The sequence below is a fragment of the Tachyglossus aculeatus genome, chromosome 4, assembly GCF_015852505.1.
Source record: "Tachyglossus aculeatus isolate mTacAcu1 chromosome 4, mTacAcu1.pri, whole genome shotgun sequence".
Classification (NCBI taxonomy): domain Eukaryota; kingdom Metazoa; phylum Chordata; class Mammalia; order Monotremata; family Tachyglossidae; genus Tachyglossus; species Tachyglossus aculeatus.
In genome coordinates this window covers 10,202,753-10,226,200 of record NC_052069.1, presented here as the reverse complement: position 1 = coordinate 10,226,200, position 23,448 = coordinate 10,202,753, and the positions used below count along the sequence as shown (strand labels likewise).

The 23,448-nt window shown below is 45.3% G+C and overlaps 1 protein-coding gene across 1 annotated transcript in view; it reads right to left on the bottom strand.

The window, feature by feature from the left end:
• EVC2 (EvC ciliary complex subunit 2) overlaps positions 1–23,448 on the bottom strand; it is a 217,041-nt gene that overhangs the window by 30,744 nt on the left and 162,849 nt on the right. Inside the window, exons 17-18 of the mRNA XM_038744853.1 lie at positions 12,935–13,162; positions 4,258–4,472 (exon numbers count right to left, since the gene is read on the bottom strand). Of these exons, the coding sequence (XP_038600781.1) occupies positions 4,258–4,472; positions 12,935–13,162 (443 nt within the window). The remainder of the gene's footprint in view (positions 1–4,257; positions 4,473–12,934; positions 13,163–23,448) is intronic.

Genomic DNA, 23,448 nt, shown 5'->3' with positions numbered 1-23,448 from the left:
AAATAGGATAGAAATGTACAAGTAAAATAAATAAATAAATAAATAAATAAATAAATAAATAGAGTAATAAATATGTACAACCATATATACATACATACAGGTGCTGTGGGGAAGGGAAGGAGGTAAGATGGTGGGATGGAGAGGGGGACGAGGGGGAGAGGAAGGAAGGGGCTCAGTCTGGGAAGGCCTCCTGGAGGAGGTGAGCTCTCAGCAGGGCCTTGAAGGGAGGAAGTGAGCTAGCTTGGCGGATGGGCAGAGGGAGGGCATTCCAGGCCCGGGGGATGACGATCAATCGATCAATCAATTATATTTTTGGGGCGCTTATAGCGTGCAGAGTGCCGTGTTAAGTGCTTGGGATAGCACAACGCAATAATAATAATAATGTTGGTATTTGTTAAGCGCTTACTACGTGCAAAGCACTGTTCTAAGCACTGGGGGGAATACAAGGAGATGAGGTTATCCCGTGCGGGGCTCACAGTCTTAATCCCCATTTTACAGATGAGGGAACTGAGGCACAGAGAAGTGAAGTGACTTGCCCAAGGTCACACAGCAGACATGTGGGGGAGGTGGGATTCGAACCCATGACCACCAATAGACACCACCCTGGCCCATAAGGAGCTTCCAGTCCTGGTTCCCCTCTAGACTATTAGCTCCTTGTGGGCAGGGAATGTGTCCACCAACTCTGTTACACTGCACTCTCCCAAGCGCTTTGAACGGCACTCTTCACAGAGTAAATGCTCAATAAGTACAATTGATTAACTGATTGATTGACTGACTGATTGATGGAGAGGGAGATAGACATTAAAATAAATTACAGGTAAAGGGAAACGGTAAAGTATAAGGGAATGGACATAGGTGCTGTGGGGCTGAGGATGAAGTAAATACCAAGAGCTGATAGAGACTTTATTGTGGAGGTGAATGGACAACCTTTGGATAATTTTAAGGAATAAGGAGATATACTCTTCTCCTACAACCCAGCCCGCAGACTTGGCTCCTCTAATGCTACGCTTCTTACTGTCCCTCAATCTCATCTACCTTAGAGAAGCAGTGTGGCTCAGTGTAAAAGAGCCCGGGCTTTGGAGTCAGAGGTCATGGGTTCAAATCCCGACTCCGCCAATTATCAGCTGTGTTACTTTGGACAAGTCACTTGACTTCTCAGTGCCTCAGTTCCTTCATCTGTAAAATGGGGATTAAGACTGTGAGCCCCACATGGGACAACCTGATCACCTTGTAAACTCCCCAGTGCTTAGAACAGTGCTTTGCACATAGTAAGCGCTTAATAAATGCCATCATTATTATTATTATTATTACCTCACCACCGACCCCTTGCCCCCATCCTGCCTCTGGCATTCCAGGCGTCCTGCCTCTGGCCTGGGACCCCCTTCCTCCTCAAATCCGACAGACAATTTCTCTCCCTCTCTTCAACGCCTTATTGAAGGCACATTGTCTCCAAGAGGCCTTCCCTGACTAAGCCCTATTTTCCCCATCTTCATCTCCTTTTTATATCACCATGACTTGCTCCATTTATTTATCCTCACTCCCAGCCCCATATCATTCATTCATTCACTCAATTGTATTTATTGAGCACTTACTGTGTACACAGCACCGTACACCACTTATGTCTATATCTGTCATTTATCAATCAATCAATCAATCAATCGTATTTACTGAGCGCTTACTGTGTGCAGAGCACTGTACTAAGCGCTTGGGAAGTACAAGTTGGCAACATATAGAGACAGTCCTTACCCAACAGTGGGCTCACAGTCTAGAAGGGGGAGACAGAGAACAAAACCAAACATATTAACAAAATAAAATAAATAGAATAGATATGTACAAGTAAAATAAATAAATAAATAGAGTAATAAATATGTCCAAACATATATACATATATACAGGTGCTGTGGGGAAGGGAAGGAGGTAAGATGGGGGGATGGAGAGGGGGACGAGAGGGAGAGGAAGGAAGGGGCTCAGTCTGGGAAGGCCTCCTGGAGGAGGTGAGCTCTCAGTAGGGCCTTGAAGGGAGGAATATTTATCTGTATTAATATCTGTCTCCCCCACTAGACTGTAAGCTTGTTGTGGGCAGGGAATGTGTCTGTTTACTGTTATATTGTACTCTCTCAAGCGCTCAGTACAGTACTGTGCACACAGCAAGCACTCAACAAATACAATTGAATGAATGAATGAATGAGGAAACTCTTGTGATTGTTCTGACTCCCATTCCTGTGCTCTGCTCCGAGCCACTCTGCTTCTCAACTAGCAAATCATCCAATCGATTATATTTATTATTAATAATAATAATAATGATGGTATTTGTTAAGCACTTACTATGTGAAAAGCACTGTTCTAAACGCTGGGGAGGTTACAAGGTGATCAGGTTGTCCCACGGGGGGCTCAGTTTTAATCCCGATTTTACACATGAGGTAACTGAGGCACAGAGAAGTTAAGTGACTTGCCCAAAGTCACCCAGCTGACTAGTGCTTATTCAGTGTAGATTACTCTATCAATCAATCAATCAATCATACTAAGCGCTTAAGAGTGTACAATACGACAGATTTGGTAGACGCATTCCCTGCCCACAACGAGCTCACAGTCTAGAAGAGGAGACAGATATTAATATAAATGAATAAATTACGGATACGTACATAAGTTCCTCTAGGGATTATACGTGGAGAATTTTCAGAACTCCACCAGCTACGGAAGCGAGAGTCCTACACATCCCAATCCTAGCTTGGCCAGTGGCTAGCGAGTGGAAGACCATCTGCTACAAGTCAAAACTCACCCGTGCTGGGCAGCAGCGGCACGGGAGAGAGTCGAGGGAGGAGACTCAAGTTGACTGTGCGAAAGGAAGCAATGGTAAACCACTGCCATATTTTTACCAAGAAAACTCTAAGGATAAACTAACAGAATGATTACAAGTGGAGATACATTCTGGAACAGATGCGTCCTTGAAGTCACTATGCTTGGCACACAGTAAGCGCTTAACAAATACCATCACTATTATTAGTATTATTACTGGTTGGAAATGACTCGACAGCATAAGACAAGACAATGAACAGAACTGCTGTGGGGCTGAGGAGGGGTGAGGAAAGGGAGTAAATCAGGGTGATGCAGAAGGGAGTGGAAAAAGAGGAAAAGAGGGCTTAGTCAGGGAAGACCTCTTGGAGGAGATGGGCCTTCAATAAGGATTTGAATATGAGAAGAGTAACTATCTGTCGGACTTGAGGAAGAGGGCATTCCAGGCCAGAGGCGGGATGTGGGAGAGGGGTCGGTGGCGAGAGAGATGAGATGGGAGGTACACTGAGTAGGCTGGCATTAGAGGAGCGAAGTATATGTTGCTGACTTGTACTTCCCAAGCGCTTAGTACAGTGCTCTGCACACGGTAAGCGCTCAATAAATACAACTGAATGAATGAATGAATGAGTAGAAGAGTAGCGAGGCAAGGTAGGAGGCAAGGTTATTGACTGCTCTGAAGTCGATGGTAAGGAATTTCTGTTTGAAGAGGGGTGGGTGGGCAAACTCTGGAGAGGTTCTTGAGGAGTGGGGAGACACATACTGAACGTTTTAACAGAAAAATGATCCAGAGGGCAGAGTGACATATGGACTGGAGAAGGGAGAGGAAGGAGGGAGGAAGGTCAGCAAGGAGATTGATGCAGCGATTGAGGCAGAACAGGATATGTGCTTGGATTAGCGTGGTAGCAGTTTGGATGGAGAGGAAAGGCTGGATTTTTTGGTGCCGTGAAGTTTGAACTGACAGGATTTAGTGACAGATTGAATACGTAATAATAATAATAATAATGGCATTTGTTAAGCACTTACTATGTGCAGAGCACTGTTCTAAGCGCTGGGGAGGGATACAAGGTGATCAAGTTGTCCCACGTGGGGCTCAGTCTTAATCCCCATTTTACAGATGAGATAACTGAGGCTCAGAGAAGTTAAGTGACTTGCCCAAGGTCACACAGCAGACATGTGGCGGAGCCGGAATTCAAACCCATGACCTCTGACTCCAAAGCCCGGGCTCTTTCCACTGAGCCACGCTGGTTGCACGAGAGAACAAGCACTCTATTAAGTGCATGGGAGAATGCAATAGAGTTAGTAGACACAATTCCTGCCCTCAGGAATCTTGTAATCGAGAGGAAGATGAGCTCATGAAATTTTCATGAAACTTACCTGAAATATTCTCAATAGGAATTCTTCAGTGCTCTTTGATTCAGGTAAAACCACCGAAGAGCTAACAAATAAACATCTGAACCCTCTTACCTTTGATTGTAAAGCTCTATCAGCCTCGGACACTTCTTTAAAGCCTGCCATAAAAGGGCTGACATTTGTCTTTCTGAATCAATTTCTCCATCCTCCTTCAAAAGCCCCAGGCCGTCGGAAATCCACCTCTGCCTATTCAGTACGGCCTGCTGTTGTCGAGAGGATTCTTTATGAGCCAGCTCAGATTCCAGCTTCCTGTCAAGTTCTTCAATTTCCTTCAGTCGGGTTGTGGAAAAGTGAAAAATCATTGTGAAAGATTAATATTCCCATCACAGTTTAGGTTCCAGGTAGAGACTTTTTATTCTATCAATGCTTAGAAATGACTAAATTCGATTAGCTGTAACTTTTAAATTCATTCATTCAACCGCATTTATTGAGCGCTTACTGTGTGCACAGCACTGTACTAAGCGCTTGGGAAGTACAAGCTGGCAACATACAGAGACGGTCCCTACCCAACAATGGGCTAAAAGCTCTTTTTAATCATCAAAGTTTTTATTTCATTATTAAGTACTATCGAGTTGTTTCCGATTCATAGCGACTCCAAGGATAAGGTTTCTCCAGAAGGTCCTGTCCTCTGCCATAATCCTTAACCTTTCTAATGGTTGTTCCATTATCCTTCTTATGTTCTCTATCCATTTAGGAGCCAGTCTGGCTCGCCCACGTTTTCCCGGGACTTTTCCTAGCACAAGGTTTTTAGAAAAGGAAATTTAAGCTTTCTCTAGAGCACATGAGTGTGAAGACCCCAGAATATCAGACCTTCTCTGTGCCTCAGTTCCCTCATCTGTACAATGGGGATTAAGACTCTGAGTCCTACTGTAAAACAGGAACTGTGCCCAACCTGATTATCCTATATCTACACCAGCATTCAGAACAGTGCCTGGCACATAGTAAGTACTTAACAAATACCACAATTATTGTAATTAAATGTCAGACCTCACAGTTCCCTTACCACACATTTTAAACTTGGATCACCATCCTACCCTAAAGGGACCTTCCTTTGGATTTTCCCAAATCCGAACCCCCAAATTCCTTGAACACCGAACAAACCAAAGAAAGTCTCTTTCTTCTTGTGTCCTTTGTGAACAGATTGGTGAGCATTTTCCAAAAATATATCAAATAGGTTTTTTTAAAAAATGGTATTTGTTAAGTGCTTAATCAATTGATCAATCAATTGTGTTTACTGAAAGCTTACTGTGTGCAGAACACTATACTAAGCACTTGGAAGAGTACATTACAACGGAGTTGCCCAAAACAAGTTTAAAGTTTAGAAGGGAAGAGACATTAATATGAATAAATAAATAAATAATAATGATAATAATAATGGTATTTGTTAAGCACGTTCATTCCTTCAGTCGTATTTATTGAGTGCTTACTGTGCGCCGAGCACTGTTCTAAACACTGGGATGGATACAAGGTAATCAAGTTGTCCTACATGGGGCTCACACTCTTAATCCCCATTTTATAGATTACAGACATGTACATAAATTGGGTGAGGCTCCTCAAATACCTCCAGTGGCTGCCTGTCAACCTACGAATCAAGCAAAAACTCCTCATTCTCGGCTTCGTGGCTGTCCATCCCCTCGCCCCCTCCTACCTCACCTCCCTTCTCTGCTTCTCCAGCCCATCCCACACCCTCCGCTCCTCTGCCACCGCTATCCTCCTCACTGGGCCTCCTTCTCGCCTGTTCCCCCGTCGACTCCTGGAACTATCCCTCCTCCCCCTTCCCTTTCCTTCCCTTCCTTTGAAGCCCACATTATTCGCCTCTACCACCCCCTCCAGATTCTTGTAGCCGTCATCTACCGCCCTCCGGGCCCCACTTCCAACTTCTTTAACGACTTTGACCCCTTCCTCACATTCCTTCTCTCCTTCTCCATGCCCACTCTGATCCTCGGAGACTTCAATATCCACATGGATATCCCTAACGACTCCTCTGCCGCCCGCCTTCTATCTCTCCTTGACGCTGCCAACCTCTTCCTCCACCCCACCTCACCCACTCACCAACTTGGTCATACCCTCGACCTCATCATCTCCTACCGCTGCACTGTGTCCACCCTCACCAACTCTGTGATCCCTCTCTCTGATCATAATCTTCTCACCTGCCTCCTCACTCACACTCCTTTCCCCTGTAAATCCGTATTACTCCCTCACAGAGATCTCCGCTCCCTGGACCCCACCCATCTTTCAGAGCGCCTCACACCCCACCTCGCCGCCCTCTCCTCTCTACCCAGTCTTGATGATCAGATTACTGCTCTCAACTCTACCCTTTCTACTCAGCTAGACTCGCTCGCTCCCCTTTCCCTTCGCCGCTCTCGCACCACTAACCCACAGCCCTGGATCACTGCCACTGTCCGCCTCCTTCGCTCTTATGCTCGAGCTGCCGAACGCTGCTGGCGAAAGTCTAAACACCATGCCAACCTCGTTCACTTCAAGTTTATCCTTTCCTGCCTTAACTCAGCCCTCTCTTCTGCCAGACAAAACTATTTCTCCTCCCTTATTGACACCCATGCCCATCACCCCCGCCAGCTCTTCCGTACATTCAACTCCCTTCTCAGGCCCCCGGTTCCTCCCCCTCCTCCTTCCCTCACCCCCAACGATCTGGCCTCCTACTTCATTAACAAAATTAAATCCATCAGGTCCGACCTCCCCAAAGTCTCTTCCCCCCTTTCTCCAACCTCCCGGCTCTCAACACTCTCTGCTACTCTCCCATCCTTCCCAGCGGTATCCTCAGAGGAACTCTCCTCCCTCCTCTCAAGTGCTACTCCGGCCACCTGTGCTTCTGACCCCATTCCCTCTCATCTTATGAAATCTCTCGCTCCATCCCTTCTCCCCTCCTTAACTTCCATCTTCAACCGCTCACTCTCCACTGGTTCCTTCCCCTCTGCCTTCAAACATGCCCATGTCTCTCCCATCCTAAAAAAACCCTCTCTTGACCCCACCTCACCTTCTAGTTATCGTCCCATATCCCTCCTACCATTCCTTTCCAAACTCCTTGAACGAGTTGTCTACACGCGCTGCCTAGAATTCCTCAACAACAACTCTCTCCTCGACCCCCTCCAGTCTGGCTTCCGTCCCCTTCATTCCACGGAAACTGCGCTCTCAAAGGTCACCAATGACCTCCTGCTTGCCAAATCCAACGGCTCATACTCTGTCCTAATCCTCCTCGACCTCTCAGCTGCCTTTGACACTGTGGACCACCCCCTTCTCCTCAACACGTTATCTGACCTTGGCTTCACAGACTCCGTCCTCTCCTGGTTCTCCTCTTATCTCTCCGGTCGTTCTTTCTCAGTCTCTTTTGCAGGCTCCTCCTCCCCCTCCCATCCTCTTACTGTGGGGGTTCCCCAAGGTTCAGTGCTTGGTCCCCTTCTGTTCTCAATCTACACTCACTCCCTTGGTGACCTCGTTCGCTCCCACGGCTTCAACTATCATCTCTACGCTGATGACACCCAGATCTCCATCTCTGCCCCTGCTCTCTCCCCCTCCCTCCAGGCTCGCATCTCCTCCTGCCTTCAGGACATCTCCACCTGGATGTCCGCCCGCCACCTAAAGCTCAACATGTCGAAGACTGAGCTCCTTGTCTTCCCTCCCAAACCTTGTCCTCTCCCTGACTTTCCCATCTCTGTTGACGGCACTACCATCCTTCCCGTCTCACAAGCCCGCAACCTTGGTGTCATCCTCGACTCCGCTCTCTCATTCACCCCTCACATCCAAGCCGTCACCAAAGCCTGCCGGTCTCAGCTGCGCAACATTGCCAAGATCCGCCCTTTCCTCTCCATCCAAACCGCTACCCTGCTAATTCAAGCTCTCATCCTATCCCGTCTGGACTACTGCACTAGCCTTCTCTCTGATCTCCCATCCTCGTGTCTCTCTCCACTCCAATCCATACTTCATGCTGCTGCCCGGATTATCTTTGTCCAGAAACGCTCTGGACATATTACTCCCCTCCTCAAAAACCTCCAATGGCTACCGATCAATCTGCGCATCAAGCAGAAACTCCTCACCCTGGGCTTCAAGGCTGTCCATCACCTCGCCCCCTCCTACCTCACCTCCCTTCTCTCCTTCTACTGCCCAGCCCGCACCCTCCGCTCCTCCACCACTAATCTCCTCACTGTACCTCGCTCTCGCCTGTCCCGCCATCGACCCCCGGCCCACTTCATCCCCCGGGCCTGGAATGCCCTCCCTCTGCCCATCCGCCAAGCTAGCTCTCTTCCTCCCTTCAAGGCCCTGCTGAGAGCTCACCTCCTCCAGGAGGCCTTCCCAGACTGAGCCCCTTCTTTCCTCTCCCCCTCGTCCCCCTCTCCATCCCCCCGTCTTACCTCCTTCCCTTCCCCACAGCACCTGTATATATGTATATATGGTTGTACATATTTATTACTCCATTTATTTATTTATTTATTTATTTTACTTGTACATTTCTATCCTACTTATTTTATTTTGTTCGTATGTTTGGTTCAGTTCTCTGTCTCCCCCTTTTAGACTGTGAGCCCACTGTTGGGTAGGGACTGTCTCCATGTGATGCCAATTTGTACTTCCCAAGCGCTTAGTACAGTGCTCTGCACATAGTAAGCGCTCAATAAATATGATTGATTGATTGATTGATTGATTGGAACCATGTCCTTCCCTTGGCCTGGAATGTCCTCCCTCCACATATTCGCCAAACTAGCTCCCTTCCTCCCTTCAAAGCCCTACTGAGAGCTCACCTTCTCCAGGAGGCCTTCCCAGACTGAGCCCTCTTTTTCCTCTCCTCCTCCCCAACCCCCCCGCCCTACCTCCTTCCCCTCCCCACAGCACCTGTATATATGTTTGTACAGATTTATTATTCTATTTATTTTACTTGTACATATTTACTATTCTATTTATTTTGTTAATGATGTGAATATAGCTTTAATTCTATTTGTTCTGACTATTTTGACACCTATCAATGTTTTGTTTTGTTGTCTGTCTCCCCCTTCTAGACTGTGAGCCCGTTGTTGGGTAGGGACCACCTCTATACGTTGCCGACTTGTACTTCCCAAGAGCTTAGTAGAGTGCTCTGCACACTGTAAGCACTCAATAAATATGATTGAATGAATGAATGAATGAATGAATGAATGAATGAATGAATGGGGCTGGGAAAGGGGATGAATAAAGGGAGCAAATCAGAGTGACGCAGAAGGGAGTGGAAGAAAAGGAAAAGGGGGCTTAGTCAGGGAAAGCCTTGCGGAGATGTGCCTTCAGTAAGGCTTTAGAGTGGGAGAGAGTAATTCATTCATTCATTCATTCAATCGTATTTATTGAGCCCTTACTGTATGCAGAGCACTGTACTAAGCGCTTGGGAAGTACAAGTTGGCGACATATAGAGACGGTCCCTACCCAACAGTGGGCTCACAGTCTAGAAGAGGGAGACAGAGAACAAAACAAAACATGTGGACAGGTGTCAAGTCATTAGAATAAATAGAATTAAGGCCAAATGCAGATCATTAACAAACTAAATAGAATAGTAAATATGTACAAGTAAAATAAATAGAGTAATAAATCTGTACAAACATATATACAGGTGCTGTGGGGAGGGGAAGGAGGTGGGGTGGGGGAATGGGGAGGGGGAGAGGAAAAAGGGGCTCAGGCTGGGAAGGCTGTGTGGGAATTGTCTGTCTAATATGAAGAGGGAGGGCGTTCCAGCAGGATGTGGGAGAGATGCTGGCGGTGAGATCGAGGTACAGGGAATAGGTTGGCTTTAGAGGAGCGAAGTCTTTGAGCTGGGTTTTAGAAGAGCAGTGAGGTGAGGTAGGAAGGAACAAGGTGATCAAGGGCTTTAAAGAAGCAACGTGCTCAGTGGAAAGAGCCCGGGCTTTGGAGGCAGAGGTCATGGGTTCAAATCCCAGCTCCGCCAATTGTCAGCTGTGTGACCTTGGGCAAGTCAATTTCAATTCTCTGTGCCTCAGTTACCTCATCTGTAAAATGGGGATGAAGACTGTGAGCCCCCCGTGGGACAACCTGATCACCTTGTAACCTCCCCAGCGCTTAGAACAGTACTTTGCACACAGTAAGCGCTTAATAAGTGCCATCATTATTATTATTATTTAAAACCAAAGGTGAGGAATTTCTGTTTGATGGGGAGGTGGATGGGCAACCGCTGGAGGTTCTTGAGGAGTGGGGAAACATGACCTGAACGTTTCTGTAGAAAAATGATCCAGGCAGCAGAGTGAAGTATGGACTGGAGTGGGGACAGACAGGAGGCTGGGAGGTCAGCAAGGAGGCTGATGCAGTAGATGGAGGAGAAACAGTGTGACTCAGTGGAAAGAGCCTGGGCTTTGGAGTCAGAGGTCATGGGTTCAAATCCCAGCTCCACCACTTGTCAGCTGTGTGACTTTGGGCAAGTCACTTAACTTCTCTGCGTCTCAGTTCCCTCATCTGTAAAATGGGGATTAAGACTGTGAGCCCCCTGTGGATAACTTGCTTACCTTGTATTCTCCCCAGCACTTAGGACAGTGCTTTGCACATAGTAAGAGCTTAACAAATACCATCATCATCATTATTATTATTATTATTATTGTCAGCTGTGTGACTTTAGGCAAGTCACTTAACTTCTCTGGGCCTCAGTTACCTCATCTGTAAAAGGGGGATTAAGAATGTGAGCCCCACGTGGGACAACCTGCTAACCTTGTATCTACCCCAATGCTTAGAATAGTGCACGGCACATAGTAAGCACTTAACAAATACCATTATTATTATTAATCAAGGCAGGATAGAATAAATGTTTGGATTAGAATTAACGTGGTGGCAGTTTGAACAGGGAAGGAAAGGCAGATGGTTGAACCAACAAGACTTAACGATAGATTGAATATGCACTTACTATGTGACAGGCACTGTACTAAACACTGGGGTAGGTAAAGAAAGTCAGGTTGGACACAGTCTATGTCTCACATGGGGATCACAGACCTAATGCCCACTTTACAGATGAGAAAATCGAGGCACAGAGAAGTTAAGAGGCTCGCCCAAGGTTATACAGCAGACATATGTATATATGTATATACGTTTGTACATATTTGTTACTCTATTTATTTATTTATTTAACTTGGACATATCTATTCTATTTATTTTAGTTTGTTAGTATGTTTGGTTTTGTTCTCTGTCTCCCCCTTTTAGACTGTGAGCCCACTGTTGGGTAGGGACTGTCACTATATGTTGCCAACTTGTACTTCCCAAGCGCTTAGTACAGTGCTCTGCACACAGTAAGCGCTCAATAAATACGATTGATGATGATGATGATGACAAGTAGTGGAGCCGGGATCAGAATGAGTTTTATACTACTTAAACTGACATTTAAGAATACAAAATGGATTAAGAGAAACTTTAAATAGAATTGATTCCACAGAGTAATAAACCATTTCAGGAAAGACGTTTTGATGTCCTTTCTGTTCTCTCAACCTAAGTCATAATCCCCTGTTGTAAAATTCTGATCTATATAGACGGCTAGTCCCCCATGTGTGCAAGAAATCTGTTCCTGGAACTTGAAAAAAGGAGTTACATGTACACTTATCAAATCATCTCAAAATGGCTCAAAAACTGGATGTGGTTCCAATGACAAAGGCAACTGCACTATTACTGATTTTCACACTGCTGGGTGAGGTTTTTCTAATGTTATTGGCAGTGTGCAGAAATGCTGACGGCAGTTGCCTGAGAGAAATCCAAGAACAGCAGGGTAAAAAAAAAAAAAGCTGGGCTTGCTCTTAACAATGTTAAAAAAAGGTAACAAAAAACTTAAAGAGTAACAACTCCTGGAAGCTTCCAAATGAATTATTCTCAATAGCCCTCTTATAACAATAACTATAATAATAACAATAATAATGATAATAATTAAGTGCTTACTATGTGCCAAGCACATAGATACTAGATACTAGACAGATATATGCTCCCAACTTGTACTTCCCAAGTGCTTAGTACAGTGCTTTGCACACAGTAAGCGCTCAATAAATACGATTGATAATCAATCCCACATGGGACTCACACTCTAAGTAGGTGGGAGAACAGGTTTGCATCCCCATTTTGCAGACGAGGAAATTGAGGCACAGAGAAGTTAAGTGACTAGCCCAAGGTCACACAGCAGACAAAAGGTGGAGTTGAATGAGAACCCAGGGTATTGATAATCTAAATTATTCCTGTTCCAGGGCAGCGCCTACTGTGCGGATTTGACTGCTCCGTGAATGAGACATTTGAAAATGATATGCGGTAGAAATCAACTTTCAGAAATAAAACAAAAAAAGGAAAATAAATTATTCGGAGTCTGCTCTTCTCACCTGTTGAAAACAACCTTCTTGAAGGCCCATCTCCTCCAAGAGGCCTTTCCTTACTAAGCTCTTCTTTCCTCTTCTCCCACTCCCTTCTGCATCATCCCGACTTGCTCCCTGTATTCAGCTCCCCTCCCAGCCCCACACCAGTTATGTTCGTAACTGTCATTTATTTATTTACGTTAATGTCTGTCTTCCCCTCTAGAGTGTAAGCTCGTTGTGGGCTGGGAATGTGTCTGTTTATTGTTGCATTGAACTCTCCCAAGTGCTTAGTACAGTGCTCTGCATGCGGTAGGAGCTCAATACACACGACTAAATGAATGAATGAAAACAGTTTGCCCAAACCACCAGAACAAATCACAACCAACCATCCGTGCTGTGACTCTGGCTTGTCTCCCCGTTTTGGTACTTACGGAACCACGTGACTCTAAAATCTGAGCGCAAGCTGACTCTGTCAGTGTTTCCGACATGCTCAGTTCTTCCAAGAGCAGGCCCTGCACGCTTAGGAGAGTGGTATAAATCTCAAACGTTTCTGATTTCTTATCAGCCTTCTGGAACTGTAAAGCTGCAATGTATCCTCCTAGTTTGTTCTCCTGAGCCTTCACTTGACGTCCTCTTTCAAGCAGTAATTCACTGTGAGCCTGCAAAAGGAAGGCCAAAGAATGAAAATCGGATTTGCTATTCCCTAATGCCACTCCCTTTCCCCAATTAAACCCTCCTTTCATTCATTCATTCATTCATTCAATTGTATTTACTGAGCATTTACTGTGTGCAGAACACTGTACTAAGCGCTTGGAAAGTACAAGTCGGCAACATATAGAGATGACGACTTGACACCTGTCTGCATGTTTTGTTTTGTTGTCTGTCTTCCCCTTCTAGACTGTGAGCCCGTTGTTGGGTAGGGACCGTCTCTATATGTTGCCGACTTGTACTTCCCAAGCGCTTAGTACAGTGCTCTGCACCCAGTAAGTGCTCAATAAATACGATTGAATGAATGAATCCCTACCCAACACACGCCTGCCTCACCTCTGAACCATTTAAGGACTTGATATTCACCCCACTCTCTGCCCCACAGCACTTATGTGTAGATCCATGATTTATTATTTAAAGGTATTTGTTAAATGCTCACTAAGTGCAAGGCACTGTAGTAAGCGCTGGAGCAGACAAAAGCTAATCAGGTTGGACACCTTCCATGTTCCATGTGGGGCATCTTAATTCCGCTTTTTAAAGATGACGTAACCGAGGCACGGAGAAGTGAAATGACTTGCCCATGGTCACACTGCAGACAAGTGAGAAGCAGCGTGGCTCAGTGGAAAGAGCCCAGGCTTGGGAGTCAGAGGTCATGGGTTCTAATCCCAGCTCTGCCACATGTCTGCTGTGTGACCTTGGGCAAGTCACTTAACTTCTCTGAGCCTCAGTTCCCTCATCTCTAAAATGGGGATTAAGACTGTGAGCCCCCCGTGGGACAACCTGATCACCTTGTAATCTCCCCAGTGCTTAGAACAGTGCTTTGCACATAGTAAGTGCTTAATAAATGCCATCATTATTATTATCTACTAATTGTTTTATACTCTGCCAAGTGATAAATTCAGAGTTCTCTGAGCACAGTGAGTGCTCAATAAATACCAATGATTGATCGAGGAATGTTCCTAGTACAACTGGAGCTTAAACTCTACTGGCAGTGGGATCGGAAATGCTTATCTTAATTCCCTCCCCTCCTCTTCTTGTATTCTGGTGAAGCAGCTTGGCCTGCAGAGACAACATTACCTGTAGAAGCAGAGTGGTATAATGGAAAGACCACAGGATTAGAAATCAGAGGACCTGGGTTCTAATCTCCACTCTGCCAAGTCCTTTGCAATGTCCTGCACCCCTGCCTCCTTACTGGCCTACTTGTATCTACTCCAGTGCTTAGAACAGTGCTGGGCACATAGCAAGTGCTTTTAATAAGTATTACTATTATTATCATTTCTATTATTATTTTATACAAGCCCATGTGGGCATATCCCCAGCACATCTCACCAACAGCTCTGCACAGAAGGAGGATATAATAATAATAATACTGATGGCATTTATTAAGCGCTTACTATGTGCAAAGCACTGTTCTAAGTGCTGGGGAGGTTACAAGGTGATCAGGTTGTCCCACGGGGGCCTCACAGTCTTAATCCCCATTTTACAGATGAGGGAACTGAGGCACAGAGAAGTGAAGTGACTTGCCCAAAGTCACACAGCTGACAATTGGCGGAGCTGGGATTTGAACCCATTACCTCTGACTCCAAAGGTTGTCCCACGGGGGCCTCACAGTCTTCATCCCCATTTTACAGATGAGGTAACTGAGGCACAGAGAAGTTAGGTGACTTGCCCAAAGTCACACAGCTGACAATTGGTGGAGCCGGAATTTGAACCCCTGATCTCTGACTCCAAAGCCCAGGCTCTTTCCACTGAGTCATGCTGCTTCTTAGGTTGAAATTCCAGGTTGCTATTTTTTATGGTATTTTTTAAGTACTTACTATGTGTCAAGCCCTGTTCTAAACATTGGGGTAGACACAAGATAATCATGTCAGATACGTTCCCTGTCCCACATGGGGCTCACAGTTTCCTGTAGGGAGAAGGATTTAATCCCCATTTTAATGACGGTATATGATAAGTGCTTAGTCTGTGCCAGCCACTGTACAAAACCCTGGGGTGAATTGAAGCAAATTGAGTTGGACACAGTTCCTGTCCCACGTGGGGTTCACAGTCTCAATCCCCATTTTACAAAATGAGGTAAATGAGGCCCAGAGAAGTGAATCAATCAATCAATCGTATTTATTGAGCGCTTACTGTGTGCAGAGCACTGTACTAAGCTCTCGGGAAGTACAAGTTGGCAACATATAGAGACGGTCCCTACCCAACAGTGGGCTCACAGTCTAGAAGGGGGAGACACAGAACAAAACCAAACATATTAACAAAATAAAATAAATAGAATAGATATGTACAAGTAAATAAATAAATAAATAAATGAACGAATAAATAAATAAATATAAATACATAAATAAACCAATACAAATAAATAAATAAATAAATAAATAAATAAATAAATGGATAAATAAATAAATAAATAAATAAATAAATAAATAAATAAATAAATAAATAAATAAATAAATAAATAAATAAATGAAGTGACCTGCTCAAGGTTACACAGCAGACAAGGGGAGAAGACAGGATTAGAACCCATGCCCTTCTGACTAGTAGGCCCGGGCTCTAGCCACTAGGCCATGGTGTTTCCCTACATGAAAATGAAGATAGCTGGTAAACACAACCGTAAATATACTCTTGAAGAACACCTACAGATTGGGGACTTGGTTGCTCATTTCAGAATTCGGATTGAAGGAGCCCCTGGTTTTCATGAATTTCCCGATGACCAAATTAATCAATCAGTCAATCAACCGAAGGTTTTACTGAGCTCTTACTGTGTGCAGAATACTGTACTAAGAGCTTGGCAAAGGATAACACATCATGGTTGACAGACGCGCTTCCTGCCCACGATGAGCTTACAGTTTAAAGGGAGCTAAAATTAACTGATCAATCACATCACATGGCTGGGCAGCGTGGCTCAGTGGAAAGAGCACAGGCTTGGGAGCCAGAGGTCATGGGTTCTAATCCCGCCTCCGCCACTTGTCAGCTGTGTGGCTTTGGGCAAGTCACTTAACTTCTCTGGGCCTCAGTTACCTCATCTGTAAAATGGTGATGAAGACTGTGAGACAACCTGATCACATGTATCCCCCCCCCAGCTCTTAGAACAGTGCTTCGCACATAGTAAGCGCTTAACAAATGCCATCATCATCATTATTATTATTATTCTCAACATAGAGGGCAGAGCAGCGTGGCCTAGTGGGTAGAGGCCAGGCCTAGGAGTCAGAAGGAGCTGGGTTCTAATCCTGGCTCTGCCACGTCTGCTGTGTAACCTTGGGCAAGTCGGTTCACTTCTCCGTGCCTCAGTGACCTCATCTATAAAATGGGGATTAAGAGTGTGAGCCCCATGGGGGACAGGGACTGTGTCCTACCCGACTGACTTGTATCTTGTCTTCTCTTATGCCGCGGGGTCGTCTCCGACCCATAGCGACACCACGGACACATCTCTCCCAATCAATCAATCAATCAATCAATCAATCGCATTTATTGAGCGCTTACTGTGTGCAGAGCACTGTACTAAGCGCTTGGGAAGTACAAGTTGGCAACATATAGAGACAGTCCCTACCTAACAGTGGGCTCACAGTCTAGAAGGGGGAGACAGAGAACAAAACCAAACATATTAACAAAATAAAATAAATAGGATAGATACGTACAAGTAAAATAAATAAATAAATATGTACAAACATATATACATATACAGAACGTCCCGCTCTCCATCTGCCATCATTCTGGTCACGGATCCACAGAATTTTCTTGGTAACAATGCAGGAGAGGTTTACCATCACCGCCTTCTGAGCAGTCAACTTGAGTCTCGCCCTCGACTCTCTCCTGTGCCGCTGCTGCCCAGCACAGGGGAGTTTTGACTTGTAGCCGATGGCCTGCCACTCACTAGCCCCTGGCCAAGCTAGGAATGGAATGGACAGGCCGCTGCTTGACTCTCCCTCCCGTAGCCGAGACTGGTAGCAGGCAGAAACTCCTCACCCTGGGCTTCAAGGCTGTCCATCCATCCCCTCGCCCCCCTCCTACCTCACCTCCCTTCTCTCCTTCTACAGCCCAGTCCACACCCTCTGCTCCTCCACTGCTGATCTCCTCACCGTACCTTGTTGTCTCCCGTCCCGCCATCGACCCCCGGCCCACATCATCCCCCGGGCCTGGAATGCCCTCCCTCTGCCCATCCGCCAAGCTCGCTCTCTTCCTCCCTTCAAGGCCCTGCTGAGAGCTCACCTCCTCCAGGAGGCCTTCCCACACTGAGCCCCTTCCTTCCTCTCCCCCTCGTCCCCCTCTCCATCCCCCCATCTTACCTCCTTCCCTTCCCCACAGCACCTGTATATATGTATATATGTTTGTACATATTTTTTACTCTATTTATTTATTTTTTTATTTTATTTGTACATATCTATTCTATTTATTTTATTTTGTTAGTATGTTTGGTTTTGTTCTCTGTCTCCCCCTTTTAGACTGTGAGCCCACCGTTGGGTAGGGACTGTCTCTATATGTTGCCAATTTGTACTTCCCAAGCGCTTAGTACAGTGTTCTGCACATAGTAAGCGCTCAATAAATACGATTGATGATGATGATGATGATGGTAGAGGACTGGAAACTCTCCAGGTGCCACGCTGGGAGGGGGACTTGTAACTACCCCAGCTCTTATTAATAATAATAATAATAATAATAGCATTTATTAAGCACTTACTATGTGCAAAGCACTGTTCTAAGCGCTGGGGAGGTTACAAGGTGATCAGGTTGTCCCACGGGGGGCTCTCAGTCTTCATCCCCATTTTACAGATGAGGGAACTGAGGCACAGAGAAGTGAAGTGACTTGCCCAAAGTCACACAGCTGACAATTTGGGATTTGAACCCATGACCTCTGACTCCAAAGCCCAGGCTGTTTTCATTGAGCCATGCTGCTTCTCAATGCTTCTCAATACAGTGCCTGGAACCTAGTAAGTGTTAAACAAATACCACAATTATTATTGTGGGAAGCAGCGTGGCTTACTGGCAAGAGCCCGGGCTTGGGTGTCAGAGGTCGTGTGTTCTAATCCTGGCTCCTCCACTTATCTGCTGTGTGACCTTGGGCAAGCCACTTAACTTCTCTGGGCCTCAGTTACCTCATCTGTAAAATGGGGATGAGGACTGGGAGCTCCCCGTGGGACAACCTGATTACCCTGTATCTACCCCAGTGCTTAGAACAGTGCTTCGCACATAGTGAGTACTTAACAAATACCATAATAATTGTTATTATTATAATTACTATTATTATTAGATCCAAAGTACATTGGCAACAAACCAAAGCGTGGCTCAGTGGAAAGAGCACGGGCTTTGGAGTCAGAGGTCATGGGTTCAAATCCTGGCTCCGCCAATTGTCAGCTGTGTGACTTTGGGCAAGTCACTTCACTTCTCTGTGCCTCAGTTACCTCATCTGTAAAATGGGAATTAAGACTGCGAGCTCCCTGTGGGACAACCTGATCACCTTGTTACCTCCCCAGCGCTTAGAACAGTGCTTTGCACATACTAAGCGCTTAACAAATGCCATTGTTATTATTAAATGAGTTTCCCACACAGAAAAGAGCTCATTTTTTTCTATCCAGGTTGAAGCTGGACATAAGAGAAGTGCGGTATCTCTGGAAGGAGACAGTACCTGACTTTAGCAGACCAATCACTGGGAGAACAGATGATTGTTATTCGACTATTGTTGTGTTTCTATGGTTACCCTTAAAACAAAGAACTTGGCTTATCATGCTAAGCTGCTTACAGAGTTAATTACCTCAGGAGTTTTGTACGATTCAGAATGGCTTATTTGATTTTCTTCTCCAACTGGACAAGGTGAATTTCAAGGTAAATTGACCCGAAGTCATCAATCTTCCCAGAGATAGTTCTGACCAATTTTGTTCAGAAACAGCATGGCCTAGTGGAAAGAGGGAATCAGAGGACCTGGGTTCTAATCCTGTCTCTGCTAACTGCTTGCTCTGTGATCTTGTGCAGGTCACTTAACTTCTCTGTACCTCAGTTTCCTCCACTGTAAATTGGGTATTCACTACTTGTTCTCCCTACTGCTTAGACTGTGAGCGCCACAAAGGACAGGGACTGTGTCCAGACCTGATTACCTTGTATCTACCCCAGCACTTATTACAGTGCTTAACAGATAGTAAGTGCATAACAAATGCCATAAAAAGTTATAAAAAAACCAAAATGGACTTTTAAAAGGCCCTAAGACAATTCACGTCCTCTTAAAAATTCTAATTAAAAATTAAAAACAACCTCTCTGTTGTTCTTTACACACCTCTTTCCCCACTAAGCAGTTATACAACAAAAGGGCGACACTGGAAAATATAGTCAACAATCCCTTTAAGATCAGAATAGTGGTTTGAATCCAATATTGAAATCTTTGAGGTTTTCCCAATGCACATTTTGCTCTCAAAAGCAATGCAGCACAAATGAGATTTGAAACTAGTTTAAAATTTTCACTTGAGACATATCATTGGTTCAGTAGTACGGGGTGGATATTGATTACGATAACAGTGTTTTTGGTTAAACGCTCACTATGTGCCAAGTACTGTACTAAGCGCTGGGGAGATACAAGATCATCAGGTCCCTCATGTGGCTCACAGTCTAAGCAGGAGGGAGAGCGCGTAATGAATCTCCCTTCTGCCGATGAGGGAACCGAGGCACAGAGAAGTTATGTGATTTACCCAAGGTCACGCAACAGGTAAGTGGCAAAACCAGGATTAGAACCCAAATCCTTTAACTACCAGGCCTGGGCTCTTTCCACTAGGCCTCACTGCTTCTGTTTTTATTGACAAGATTACCATCGATCAGATGGTATAAGCCAAAGGATATACTTGGTTGTTCAATTCCTTCTCTTGTACTGTTCGACATAGTTCCATATCATGGAAAATTTGCATTGTAGTAGCTGCACAGTAACACTAGCACCCCACTGCAGAAGCAGTGTAGCCTAGTGGAAAGAGCACCGGCTTGGAAGTCACAGGACTTGGGTTCTAATCCCAGTTCTACCACATGACTGCTGTTTGACTTTAGGCACATCACTTCTCTTTCCTGTGCCTCAGTTTCCTCTTCTGTAAAATGGGAATTCAGTATCTGTTCTCCTTCCTACTGTGCGCGCCATTTGGGACAGGAGCTGTTTCTGACCTGATTATCTTATCTCTACCCCCAGGCTTAGTATGTTTGTCACGTAAGTGTTTAACAATACCACAATTATTATTAGTATTACCACATGCCTGCAATTTATTTGTGATATTGCATCGCATTCTACCAGAAAGACACATGCATTGAGAAGAGATTTCCCTCAGGTCCTGGTTCCCTTCTAGTATCCATCTACATCCATTCTCCAAGGGTCCTTTGGAGAACTCATTTGCTCCCATGGTTTGAACGACCTCCTCTATGTGGTTGATACCCAAATCTACATAATAATAATAATAATAATAATAATAATAATGGTATTTGTTAAGCGCTTACTATGTGCAAAGCACTGTTCTAAGCGCTGGGGTAGATACAAGGTAATCAGGTTGTCCCATGAGGGGCTCACAGTCTTCATCCCCATTTTACGGATGAGGGAACTGAGGCCCAGAGAAGTGAAGTGACTTGCCCAAAGTCACACAGCTGACAAGTGGCGGGGCCGGGATTTGAACCCGCGGCCTCTGACTCCAAAGCCCATGCTCTTTCCGCTGAGCCACGCTGCTTCCCATCTCTAGCCCTGATCCCTCTCCCTCTCTCCAGGCTCGCATCTCCTCCTGCCTTCAGCACCTCTGTACTACTTTCATTCATTCATTCAATCGTACTTATTGAGCGCTGACTGTGTGCACAGCACTGTACTAAGCGCTTGGGAAGTACAAGTTAGCAACATATAGAGATGGTCCCTACCCAACAACGGGCTCAAAGTCTAGAAGGGGAAGACAGACAACAAAACAAAACACGTGGACAGGTGTCAAGTCACCAGAATAAATAAAAATAAAGCTAGATACACATCATTAACAAAATAAATAGAATAGTAAATATGTACAAGTAAAATAAATAGAGTAATAATTCAGTACAAACATATATACAGGTGCTGTGGGGAGGGGAAGGAGGTAGGGCAGCGGGGATGGGGAGGAGGAGAGGAAAAAGGGGGCTCAATCTGGGAGGGGGCTCAGTCTACTTGGATGTCTTTCCATCTCCTCAAGCTTAACATGTCCAAAACAGAACTCCTTATCTTCCCACCCAAACCCTGTCCTTCCCGTGACTTTCCCATCACTGTAGACGGCACAACCATCCTTCCCATTTCACAAGCCCATAACCTTGGCGGTATCCTCGACTCCTCTCTCTCTTTCAATCAATATAGTCAATCCATCACTAAATCCTGTCGGTTCCAACTCCACGACAGAAGCAGCAGTGTGGCTCAGTGGAAAGAGCCCGGGCTTGGGAGTCAGAGGTCATGGTTTCTAATCCCGGCTCTGCCACTTATCAGCTGTGTGACTTTGGGCCAGTCACGTCACTTCTCTGGGCCTTGGTTACCTCATCTTTAAAATGAGGAATAAGACTGTGAGCCCCAGGTGGGACAACCTGATTACCTTGTATCTCCCCCAGTGCTTAGAACAGTGGTTGGCACATAGTAAGCGCTTAACAAAATACCAAAATTATTATTACAATCCGTCCTTTCCTCTCCATCCACATTACCACATAAAGGCTACCACATTAGTCCCATCGCTTCTCCTACCCCGCTTTGATTACTGTATCAACCTCCTTGCTGACCTCCCAGCCTCCTGACTCTTCTGACTCCATCCATACTTCACTCTGCTGACTGGCTCATTTTCCTACAAAAACGTTCAGGTAATGCTTCCCCACTCCTCAAGAAACTCCAGTGGTTGCCCACCCACCTCCGCATCAAACAAAAACCCCTTCAACATTGGCTTTCTAGTAGTCGTGGTTGCCCCTCCTACCTCACCGCTCTCCTCTCCAACTAGAACCCAGCCTGCACACTTCTCTTTTAGACTGTGAGCCCACTGTTGGGTAGGGACTGTCTCTATGTGTTGCCAATTTGTACTTCCCAAGCGCTTAGTACAGTGCTCTGCACATAGTAAGCGCTCAATAAATACGATTGATTGATTGATTGATTGATTGATTCTCTAACGCTAACCTTCTCACCGTATCTCAATCTCGTCTATCTTGCCACTGACCTCTCAACCACATCCCGCCTCTGGCCTGGAATCCCTCCCTCCTCCAACCCGACAGACAATCACTCTCCCCTCCTTCAAAGCCTTATTGTAGGCACACCTCCTCCAAGAGGCCTTCCCTGGATAAGCCTTCCTTCCCCTCTTCTCCCTCTCCCTTCTGCGTCACCCTGACTTTCTCCTTTCATTCATCCCACCTCCCAGCTCCACGACACTTATGTCCATATCTGCCATTTATTATTTATATTAATGCCTGTTTTCCCCTCTGGACTGTGAGCTCATTGTACGCAGGGATTTTTGTTATATTTTACTCTCCCAAGGGCTTCAAGGCCCTACTGAGAGCTCACCTCCTCCAGGAGGCCTTCCCAGACTGAGCCCCTTCCTTCCTCTCCCCCTCGTCCCCCTCTCCATCCCCCCATCTCACCTCCTTCCCGTCCCCACGGCACCTGTATATATGTACATATGTTTATATGTTTGCACATATTTATTACTCTATTTATTTATTTATCTTACTTGTACATATCATCATCATCATCATCAATCGTATTTATTGAGCGCTTACTATGTGCAGAGCACTGTACTAAGCGCTTGGGAAGTACAAATTGGCAACATATAGAGACATTCCCTACCCAACAGTGGGCTCACAGTCTAAAAGATATACATATCTTTTTATACATATACATATCTATTCTATTTATTTTATTTTGTTAGTATGTTTGGCTTTGTTCTCTGTCTCCCCCTTCTAGACTGTGAGCCCGCTGTTGGGTACGGACTGTCTCTATGTGTTGCCGACTTGTACTTCCCAAGCGCTTAGTACAGTGCTCTGCACACGGGAAGCGCTCAATAAATACGATTGATTGATTGATTGATTAGTACAGTGCTCTGCACACAGTAAGCGCTCAATAAATATGGCTGAATGAATGAATGAATTGAATGAATCCTTCCTGTCAAAAATGCCCTGTGGAAAAATTGAGTGCTGAAAGAATTGACTATTTTCAAGGAATATTTCAGTCAGTCAGTGAGTCAAAAGTATTCATTGAGCGCTTTCTTTGTGCGCAACACTGTACTAAGCACTTGGGAGAGTACAATAC